We start from the raw sequence: 11,760 nt of genomic DNA, 5'->3' as shown, positions 1-11,760 counted from the left end.
TTAATTGAATTTATCAAGAGTCAAATGTAAGATGAGTTGTATTTAGGGGTTTTAACTCTTTTAATTTTAATAATTTGATTCACACAAAACGTTATTTTATAACAAAAGAAAGTACTATTGGATGCGGTTTCTGCAGGTTTTAAAAAGTTCACTTCTTTTTAAGGCCTTAAAGTCATTTAGTCTTAAATTAATAAAACTGGCATTAAATGTAGCATGCAATGAAAAAATCTCAGTATTTTGTTTTGTTTTTGAATACAAATATCTAAACATCCTTAAATCAAGCTGTATTTACTTGAGATGCAATATGAGAAATGTTTTTTGAGAAATAAGTTTATTTTTAATACAAGAACACATAAGAAATCATATGAAAACGTGCTTTCCCTTTGAATTATGTAGATTTTCTGAGCCCATTGAAATATATTTGTTCTTTCTTTAATCATATACTCACTTAATTTATATATATACAGGTGCATCTCAATAAATTAGAATATCGTGAAAAAGTTCATTGTTTCTTGCAAGTTATTTCAAAAAGTGAAACTTTCATATATCTTAGATTCATTGCATGTAAAGTAAAACATTTCAAAAGTTTTTTTGTTTTAATTTTGATGATTAGAGCTTACAGCTGATGAAAATCAAAAATCAGTATCTCAAAATATTTGAATATTTACTTTTGAGTTTCAATTAATGACCATCCCTACAGTATAAAACCACAATAATGGAGAAGACTGCTGACTTGCAATGATCCAGAAGACGAACATTGACATCCTCCACAAGGAGGGTAAGTCACAGAGGGTCATTACTGAAAGGGGTGGCTGTTTACAGAGTGCTGTATCAAAGCATATTAAATGCAAAGTTGACTGGAAGGAAGAATCTGGGTTGGAAAAGGTGCACAAGCAACAGGGATGACCGAAAGCTTGAGAATACTGTCAAGCAAAGCTGATTCAAACACTTGGGAGAGCTTCACATGGAGTGGACTGAAGCTGGAGTCAGTGCATCAAGAGTCACCACGCTCAGACGTCTTCAGGAAAAGGGCTACAAAGCCACTTCTGAACCAGAGACAACGTCAGAAGCATCTTACCTGGGCTGTGGAGAAAAAGAACTGGACTGTTGCTCAGTGGTCCAAAGTCCTCTTTTCAGATAAAAGTAAATTTTGCTTTTCATTTGGAAATCAAGGTCCCAGAGTCTGGAGGAAGAGTGGAGAGGCACAGAATCCATGTTGCTTGAAGTCCAGTGTGAAGTTTCCACAGTCAGTGATGATTTGGGCTGCCATGTCATCTGCTGGTGTTGGTCCACTGTATTTTCTGAAGTCCTCAGTCAACGCAGCCATCTACCAGGAAATTTTAGAGCACGTCATGCTTCCTTCTGCTGAGAAGCTTTATGGAGATGCTGATTTCATTTTCCAGCAGGACTTGGCACCTGCCCACACTGCCAAAGGTACCAAAAGCTGGTTCAATTACCATGGTGTTACTGTGCTTGATTGGCCAGCAAACTCGCCTGACCTGAACCCCATAGAGAATCTATGGGGTATTGTCAAGAGGAAGATGAGAGACACCAGACCCAACAATGCAGATGACCTGAAGGCCGCTATCAAAACAACCTGGGCTTCCATTACACCTGAGCAGTGCCACAAACTGATCAACTCCATGCCACACCGCATTGATGCAGTAATTAAAGCAAAAGGAGCCCCTACCAAGTATTGAGTACATATACAGTAAATGAACATACTTTCCAGAAGTCCAACAATTCACTAAAAATGTTTGTATTGGTCTTATGAAGTATTCTAATTTGTTGAGATGGTGAATTGGTGGGTTTTTGTTAAATGTGAGCCTAAATCATCACAGTTAAAAGAACCAAACACTTAAACTACTTCAGTCTGTGTGCACTGAATTTATTTAATTTACGAGTTTCACAATTTGAGTTGAATTACTGAAATAAATGAACTTTTCCACGACATTCTAATTTATTGAGATGCACATATATTACATATATATATCACATTAATACTTCTTATTAAAAAAGTAATGAAGCTCTGTTGGTAATTTTATTTTCAAAAACGTTTTAAAAGTCTCAACGTCATAAAAGCTGCAGAAACCCATTTGGAGAGCTCTGTTTTTTTTTTTTTTTTTTTTATGCACCCTGGTCTAAAACCTGTTGTCACTGTCATGTAGTTAATGTCTCCCTCTAGTGAACACAGCTAGTGATAGCACAACTCTGCATGAACACCGGCTACAAACATTCACATCATTACCACACACACGTTTTTTTGAAAACATAAAGGATTTAGTGCAAATTTAGGAAGACAAGTCCAACAAGATATATGGACTATTTGACAGGCGGATGAGTGCCAAATGGTTTCTAAGTTTCAGTGCACTCAGCCTCTTAAATCTTGATGAAAGGACCGCTTTTGAAGCCTATTAACAAAATATATTAAACTGGTGATTATTTGATATTACACAACTAAAAGGTGAATGGAAAGCTACACTGTGTGGTCAAATTTTTTCATGGCAGTCATAATCCTCTGTAAATCCTGTTTAACTGAAAGCATAAGGCAAGCCATGTTAACATTTATTTCTATCAAACTAATACCTATTTTTGATCATATAGATATTTTAATTAGAAGTAAACAATCAAACAATGACTGGCATAATTTTCGAATTTAATAACTATGTAGATATTAGTACTCATCCCAGTAGCTGCAAATACCTATTTAGTTAGTCACTATAGGCCTACATATTATTCAGACTGGTTACTCTTTGTTCCTTTGCCGATAATGATGATAAAGTAACTGTTCCACTGTTACTGGTAATGAAATGCACTTTTTTTTAATCATATGGGGATCTGTTGCATGGATATTAACCATTCACTAAGTAACTAGTGAACTAGTGAGATAAGAGATTTTTCTAGTAACAACTGGGATAGATACTAGTGTCTCATACTGTAAAATGACTAACTAAAAGTTGACTAGTTACTAGAAATAAGTATATACTATTAGTAAAGCTGAAAATAGATAGTCACACAAAGACCTGTGAAGTATGGAGACCTGTTTCTCACATAATAACTATTCACTTCTTAACTAGTGAACTAGTGACATGAGAAACGTTCCTAGTAACAACAGAGACAGATACTTTTGTTAAGTAATAGTGACTAACTGAGAGGTGACTAAATAGCACAGGCTATAATTAGGCCTACTCTAACGGTGAACCTGAAAATAGATACTAGTCACATAAAGTGAAGTAAAGTAACATTACATATATACTACTTTGTTTTCAGCGAAAAAAAAAAGTTAAATGAGCTTGCCATAAAAAGGGATAAACTGGAGTAGCGTGGGTTATGCAAACGCAAACTCTGTTTACCTTTTGAATGCGCGCTTGTGATTGGCTGTCACTCCCACTGTGGGCGTGGCTAGCTCACTCTACTCTAAAACACGCTGCACCCTGAGAGCGCTTCATAACACAGTCATTTCATAAAAAACGCGCTAGGCATGGTACGAGCCGCACATCGCGATCAGACACAGGGCTTCACTGTCACTCAGCTTTGATCATGTGCGATTGTTAGAGTTAGCAAACTAGACAAAATCTTTACTGCACTTATCCTCTGTTTAAGGACAGTAGGCTGACTTTGGCTTTGATTTTGTGATGGCAGAACCGCAGCAACAGCTGGTTGGCATCGACCCGGATTTCGAGCCTCTCTCCCGGCCGCGCTCATGCACCTGGCCGCTGCACCGACCGGAGTTCAGCGAGCCGGGGAGCTCCAACACCTCCTCTCCGGCACCGTCCGTCAAGCCGGAGCAAGGCATCGTGGACTTTATCAACAGCCTAAGTTTACTAGAAGAGACTGAGGACTACCAGGAGGAGAAACCCGTCCTTTTGAACGACTTCCACTGCCAGGACAACTGCGTTCATCCCCAGCAACAGCATCCCCAGCAGCCGAATCCCCAGCTGGCGCACCCTCAACAGGTGCCACCGCTCCCCACCCCTGCCAGCAGCTCCAGCCCTGCAGCGGCCCAGAGGAAGAGCAGCTCGTCTCGCAGGAACGCCTGGGGGAATATGTCATACGCTGACCTCATCACCAAGGCGATCGAGAGCTCCCCCGAGAAGCGGCTCACCCTGTCTCAGATCTACGAGTGGATGGTGAAGAGCGTGCCTTACTTCAAAGATAAGGGCGACAGCAACAGCTCAGCCGGCTGGAAGGTAATGGCTCTCCAAGGCCAAGCACAAGTGTCATTAAAAGCAGCATTAGAGGTCATCTTATTGTAAACGTTATATTTAAACACACTAACATACAGAAGTATTTTTGCACACTGAAAGCATCCTTTAATGTGTCTAATATCTGATTTTCTACACACAAAAGCATTTTCTTAGTCAGTATTTTCATCTGAACTTCCAGTAAAAATATCTAAACTTTAAAAGAAGATAAATTTACTCTGTAGGACCTTTTTCTTTTTTTATTTCTTTTTTCTTTTTGAGAATATATCTTAAATGAATTGTTTGTCATTTCAAGTATAAATGTAAGAAAACCAAGAAACAAGATTTATTTAATTATTTATCATTGTATTACCTCTTAAGTGACCTTTTTTACCTGACCTAATTACCTCTACCTGACTGGTAATATTTCTTGGTAACCTAATGTAGGCAAGCTTTACAGAGGGTCCTGGGTGGTTCTGGCCCGACCAACCATGTTCCCATCCCAGCAACCACAACTGTCTATCCCACATTATATCTTAGAGCTAGTGAATTTAATTCAGTTAAATACTTTTGAAATGACTGTTGATTTTTATCTAATTTTGGTGTTACCACATGAAGCACGTTTTTTTATTTTTTTATTTTTTTTTTTTTTAACCAAAGTAGGCCCCTGAAAAAGGTGTAGTGTAATATATGACAGTAACCATTATCCTACAAAAGTGCAGTTGTGGATACCCTCTTTGTGTAAATGAATGACATGCGGTTTGTTATGGAATTTAAGGCTCGAAAGAGGAGGGACCCGAGCTCACAGTGTTCAGAAGAATGAGTAACAATCAGCTGCGCATTTGGTGATGCTAGTTCAGTTGAATCTTTGTTTAAAATCCTTGTCAGAAGAACTTGTGGTTTGGCTTTCTGCCGTCAGAATGACGTAGAGAGATGGTTAAATAAGGCTAAATAACTTTTTAGTTTTACTCGCCCTCATGTCATTCCAAACTTTTATGACTTTGTTTCTTCTGTGAAACTCTAATGTAGAAAATTAGAATTTGAAATCTGAATTTACGGCACACATTGTAACAGTAGCTTTGTGTGAAATAAAATGAAAAGAGCAACCGGTAAAGCTTTAAATTTTTTATTTGTATTTTTTTTGAGTGAACTACTGTTATTTATCTAGCAGTATGTGTGAACTGTGGTCATTTTCTTCGGTTTTAGTCATGTGACCTATTTTCCCAGCACTCTTGCAGAGGTATGTAGTAAGTCTTGTGATTTGATGACACATTTCTAAAGCTCCTGAGGTGCTTTGAGGTGCCTGATGACTAAAACCAACTATCAGGGCTGCCACGAGTGAGGAGGAGCAAATAGAGAGTGGTTTCAGCATTGAAAAGGGTCTTTGTCAACCTGTCATTTGTCTCTAGAGCACTTGTTCCTGTCTCTGATTCACCCCTCCATACAAGCCACTTTTGTTTCTTTGCTTGCACAGTGCGTAAATGGAAATACAAATCCTTACCGTCACCCCTGTCAGGGCCTCCTCCCAACACTGAGCTAAAAATACCGGCAGGATTACCTGTCATTACAGGGAAACACATTTACCTGAAAGGTGTGGTCCGCCCCCCTCCTCACCGCATCTACATGCCACGACAAAACATCGTCTGGACTCCTCCACCTGTGACATCATAGTTTCAGCATTCCAGTCACTCGTAGGATATTTGTAGGGGTTGGACTGTTCTTTATCATCATACTGTCTACATACCTGAGACTACAGTAGTATTCTGCTTCCTGTCCCAGCATATTCCAGTCTGTGACTGTCACGTTAACGTAAGTAATACCTGAGCACCCAGAGAAGGGGTTTGCCATGATGCAGTTGAGTCATCCATTCATCCAGTAAATATATTCATTGTATTTTAGTTGAGAAACAAGCTGCAACAAATAATAATTTGCAGGAATAGCTTGAAATGATACAACTATGATGTAACTTCATTACAGCTATAAATTCATAAACCCTCTTTTGCTGGAAAATGATGTCATAATGAGATTTCTTTATGATTTTCAACCCTTTATAGATGATGCTTCCAAGACGCCACAAATTAGTCTTGCAACTGTGACAAAACCTCAGCTGTGTTAGCCAGCTGGATACATTTAACATGGAGACATATTTAAATCAGAATAATTTGCGCCAAGAAAACCAACTGTTTAAGCTTGAAATACATAAAAACTGTTTGCAAATATATGCATTCCGTCATTGCACCACTGGTCAGACAGGGCTAGTGACATAAGTCGCACGGGTTTATTTGTAGCAATAGCCAACAATACATTGTATGGGTCAAAATTATCGATTTTTCATTAGGATATTAAGTAAAGATCATGTTAAATTAAGATATTTTGTAAATTTCCTACCGTAAATATATCAAAACTTAATTTTTTGATTAGTAATATGCATTGCTAAGGACTTCATTTGGACAACTTTAAAGCAGATTCCAGATTTTGAAATAGTTGGATCTTGGCCAAATATTGTCCTATCCTAAGAAACCATAGGCCTACCTCAATGGAAAGCGTATATATTCAGCTTTCAGATGATGTATAAATCTCAATTTAAAAAAAATTGACCCCCTTATGACTCTTATGGTTTTGTGGTCCAGGGTCACATCTATGTTAACATGTTGCTTTTATTGTGAAACATACACCATGTGCTTTAGAGTTTTTGTCCATGATAAACAGATATTTTGTTCATTGGTTGGCTGTGGTTTCTGTAGTGTAATGCTGAATTGTTCTTTCCACTTTGGAATCTCATTGCTCCAAAATACTGTTTCACATCATCACTAATTGGCTGTTATCTTGCCTTATGGGCCACTTTAGTTTCTTTGTGGACAGATTGCTCGTCGATGGAATCATGTTTGTTTTAGATTCACAATCGTTACTAAATCAAATCTAGAATTGGGTGCAAACTGAACACTTTTTAGTTCACTTCTGATGCGCTAGTTTTTTTCGCTTCAAGCCTTGAACTGCTAAATAGAAGTCAAGACGGTTGAAGTGAAAATGTTTGTGGTTCAAATAATCTCTGGGGTTCAGAGGTCAGCATTTTAAGGTCACGCCAACACGTTTGTAGAGCATGTAATGGGAGTCCGTGTTCATTCCCTTAAAGTCAAAGTGAAATAATGAGAATAGTGTTTAGACTCATTTTATGAGGTTTTGGCACCCAGCATGTTGTTTCATAACTCTCTTGTGTTTTTAAATATGCACACCATTGTTTTATGTGCTTTAAGTAATCAAACACACACACATGCATTCAGGTAGAATTCAATGTGGGTCAGTTTTGTTATTCCCATGTGTCTACTGACTACTGTAAAAATGGCATGCACTTTCTGGTTTGGAGCCTTGGCAGTTTGCACCCAAAGCTAGAGATGTGTTACTATATCTGTGGTATAGTGATACAAACTTGTGTGGAGCCGTACTGTAGCTCATCTTGTGTAATTCAACACAACCTTTATCATTCATATAATTTTAATTACTATTTTAATTCCATTCATAATGCCATTAAGCTACTAAGAGTTACTCATCCAAATTAATAAATGAATCCATGTGGGTTTCATTAAGTTATTTTAGAAAAAACAAGCTTTCTCACTTCCCCCTGTTTCTCATGCTTTTGAAAAATGTTTAACTCTGAGCCCTACTTACAGCACATGAACCCTGTTACCTCTACATGCTTTGAAGTTCACCATAGGCTTTCACGTCACCTACTAACACGCACACACACATGCACAAACATGCAAGCTATACATTTGTACGTTAGTGTTTTCCGGCTATTTCAAGGCACTCACAATATTTGTTCAAGCTTATCTTGAGCAGATACCAATTTGTATCCTTTGTCGTTCAGTAAGTTTCGAGTGTAGGCATACTGGCGACTGATTCACCAAAACGAGTCACTTTTGATGCGTTTGTGGATTCAACGTGTGCATTAGGTAGTTTTAAAATCTAATTTCTAGAATTTTACATTTATCTCATTTGGTTTGTGAGTTCTGTGGCAGTTTCAGGTGCATACAGGTGCAGTGTGCAAAGGCTGAAGTTTGTGGTTGATCCCTGCTCTGCATAACATGGGTAGTGCGTGATTAGCATTGTGCAAGGTGCAAAATTGAGGGACATGCTTTTATACACACTCAGAGTGAAAGAGAGAAAGGAAAGGGTTGAAAATGAAATGAAAGCACATGCATCGCTGCTCCACTGTACCACAGACAGATGAAAGACTTCATCACTGTGGCTCTGCGAGTTGGTGCAAACTTTGGCTCTGTGGGTACCTGTGGCTTTTAATCTAGGGCTACATCAGTGTGCATGCGTGACAAAAAGATATATGTGAAAACCCTCTGAATTCATCAGATATCAGGAAAAAAGTCCCCAAACTGAAATGTCAAACGACGACAACCGGATGTCCGCGCCAAAGGTGAAATGCAGACAAATAATGTAATCTATAGTTACTTATGATTAAAATTCATGTGAAAAGTTATGTCATTGTAAACCTTTATTGTTGGCACCAAAATAAGAGTGAATAATGATTTACTGTAATCCTCATGTTTTATTCCAGTCATTTTGACCTGGAGAGGTTTTTCTTTTTCCTAAAAAAACGCTAGTTTATGTTATTGCATTGGACTAAAACTGACTGACTTTGCTCACACAGGCTATAACAGCTTCCCAAAAATGATAATTTTGGGGATTTTTTCCCCCCATGTTGTTAAACTTCTGGTGTTCCTGGTCAAGAATGACTGGCCTACAAAAAACTGCTGATACATTTTTTCATAATGTTATATTATTACCAAATATTGGATTTTAAGCTTTGGAAATTGGAAATTAGCTGATTTATTTGAATGGGTGTGAACACATCTATAGCAGAAAGCTGAATTTGAATTGAAATGATTTTCTTTGAATTGCACTGAGGTGTAGCATTCATGCAGATAAGAATGAACCATGGAAGCAGACTGTCCTTCAAGATGAAGACTCAGGAATAGGTATAAGATAGACAGGAATTTACCCTTGAGCTTGCCAGAGACATTCCTAAAAAACTTGTTTGCTCTTGCTATGGAAAGACATATGCATTTTAGCTGGAAAAATTCCCTGGACTCAGAGCGGAAGTCGTGCCAGCTTTAGCTAATTATTCCAGAAAGCAAGACAATACGACAAGAAGACATTTGTTTTATTTGTCAAAGCCACAACACAAGAAATCAGGCCTCTCACTGTGCTTTTACTTACCACAAAAGACCAAACATCTCTTGACTTCTCTTTTTTGCCCAAATACTGTGGTCATCTTTAAATATTTTTTATTGTTTGGATGGTAATTCATTCATTCAGAGAATGAGTTCAGTTATAAATAGTTTTATATGAAAAGTTAGTATATATTGTCCATTTCCATTTTGTTTTCAAGACATTATACTTTCAAAACATTAAAAAGGTGGGCTCAGTAAGATTTTTTATGATTTTTTGAAAGAAGAGTCTCACCAAGGCTACATTTATTTGATCAAAAACACAGTTAAAAAACAGTAATAATATGAAATATTATTGTAATTTGTAATAACTATTTTCAATTTGAATGCATTTTAAAATGTAATTTATTTGTATGATGGCAAAGCTACATTTTCTGTAACCATCACTCCAGTCTTCAGTGTGACTTGATCCAGAAATCTGTAATATGCTGATTTGGTGTATAATTATTATCAATTTGTATTTAATTGTTAATAGGGATTTTTATTATTATCAGTGTTGGAAGAAGTTTTATATCTTTGTGGAAACCATGATACATTTGAAAGAGACTTCTTTCAACAACATAAAAAACATTAATTTACTTAGATTTACATATTATTCTATAGACGAATATATAAAACACTGGAAGGGGCAAAGATACAGCATACCAGGTTTAGGCTGTTTAGGACAGCTGTATCATCTTTCAAAGTGTGTGTCTTCAAAAGGTCAACTACATCCAGGCGGTGATAAACCTCCACATCTCGTTGTCAGATCTTGTCTGTCATATAGAGGAACGCACCTCGTTGACGCCATGTCTGTAGTGGTGGAGGTATCAGGGGAGGTCTGCATTGTTGTTAAAGCACGGCTACATCCTTCAGAGTATATATATGACCTGTGTTCCCATTTCTGTCTAAAAATTCTCGCTCATGGGATTCCTCTCGCTAAATCCCAGGGAGTTCAGAGGCATCTGGGGTCACTAAGAGGCAGCGGAGGGTATTTTGTAGGCCCCACTGTTCTCTAGCCATACTGCACAATCACAGGAGGTGACAACAACTCCTCCAGCATTGTAGAGAGAGGGAGAGGAGAGAGGGAGGAGGAGGAATGGAAGGGAAAGGGGGTTATTAGGGAAAAGCGTCAAACATCCTCCATTCCTGAGCACTGCGCTCATTTCCATCTGCGCGTTCCTTAAAACATTTCCTCTGCGTTCCGTCAGAAAACACAGCGGCTTGTGTTTACAGAGGGACATCAGTGAAGTTGACGTGAACCGCTTACATCAACATCATGCAGTGTGTCCAATACTGTCATGCTTAACAGTAATCTGAAGATCTCTTCCCCTGTCCTTATGTCTTCCACTATTTGGGAACTAAGGCTGTGAGATTGTCAGTTCAGCATTGATTGCTGACATTGCAACAGCATTGAATCAGAGCTGAATCAATGATTCAGCTGGACTTTATTAATCAACTTTCGATTGGATCGTGTTCGTGATTCATAGAAAACATAAAGTCACAGATTTGAAATTTGACTTGAGGGAGAGTAAATGATGACCCATTCCTTTTAACCTAAAATCTAAGCACATTAAAGCATCGTTTTGTGTAACTCTAAGCTTTCCTGTCCCTCTGACGTCCCGCTCTTCTTAACAAGGGTCACTGACCTACGAATGTCTCCGTTGTCCAGTGCTGCTGCATCCGTGTCTCTCTGTTACAGAGGCGCTGTATCTTGAAAGCAGCTCTCTCTGAGAAAACACTGATGAATGACTTCCCCTGTTTTATTTTCTACCACTAATCATTCTCAGCATTGATTAGACTTCTGAGTCCATGTCCTTCCTGTGTGTGTAAATCATGCTCCGAGAATGCCTGCACACACACACTCTTCTCCTTTTCCTCTTGTTTCCATTTTAATAAATAGTGCATTATTAGTAGAAATATATATAAAATGTCTTCCATGACTTAAGTGTAGTGTTGATGATAACACTTGCAAAAAAAAAAACACTTGTAGTGTTTTGTATCATCAGAAGTTTGTTTGGTGACACCTACAGATATATGGGGAAAAAAATAGATAGATAGATAGATAGATATTACTACAATTAAATATTTTAAGAAATTGAAATAGACTTAAATGAATAACACATGAAAATTATAACGTTGTATTATTGTAATTATATGGTAATTTGTATTGTTTGTTATTGCATTACTTTTGTATTATGGAAAAATATTAAGTTTATTTATTTATGACATAATTTTATTATTATATTAAGGCACATTTGCTCAGTTCAGTTGTGATTGGCAAAAAATCATTTTGGATCCTGCTTTCAAAATCATATCTGTTGCCCCAAAGGGATCTCATTAAAACCACAGCTAAA

The 11,760-nt window shown here is 37.7% G+C and overlaps 1 protein-coding gene across 1 annotated transcript in view; it reads left to right on the top strand.

Annotated features, from left to right (window-relative positions):
- The first annotated feature begins 3,453 nt into the window (after positions 1-3,453).
- Positions 3,454-11,760, top strand: part of LOC306864060 (forkhead box protein O1-B-like) — a 32,100-nt gene continuing 23,793 nt past the window's right edge. The window contains exon 1 of the mRNA XM_079407762.1: positions 3,454-4,190. Within this exon, the coding sequence (XP_079263888.1) occupies positions 3,636-4,190 (555 nt within the window). The 5' untranslated portion in view covers positions 3,454-3,635. The remainder of the gene's footprint in view (positions 4,191-11,760) is intronic.

The sequence above is a fragment of the Barbus barbus genome, assembly GCF_936440315.1.
Source record: "Barbus barbus genome assembly, chromosome: 45".
NCBI classification, from domain to species: Eukaryota; Metazoa; Chordata; class Actinopteri; order Cypriniformes; family Cyprinidae; genus Barbus; species Barbus barbus.
The sequence above is the reverse complement of the archived record's forward strand: the minus strand, read 5'-3'. Positions and strand labels throughout refer to the sequence as shown.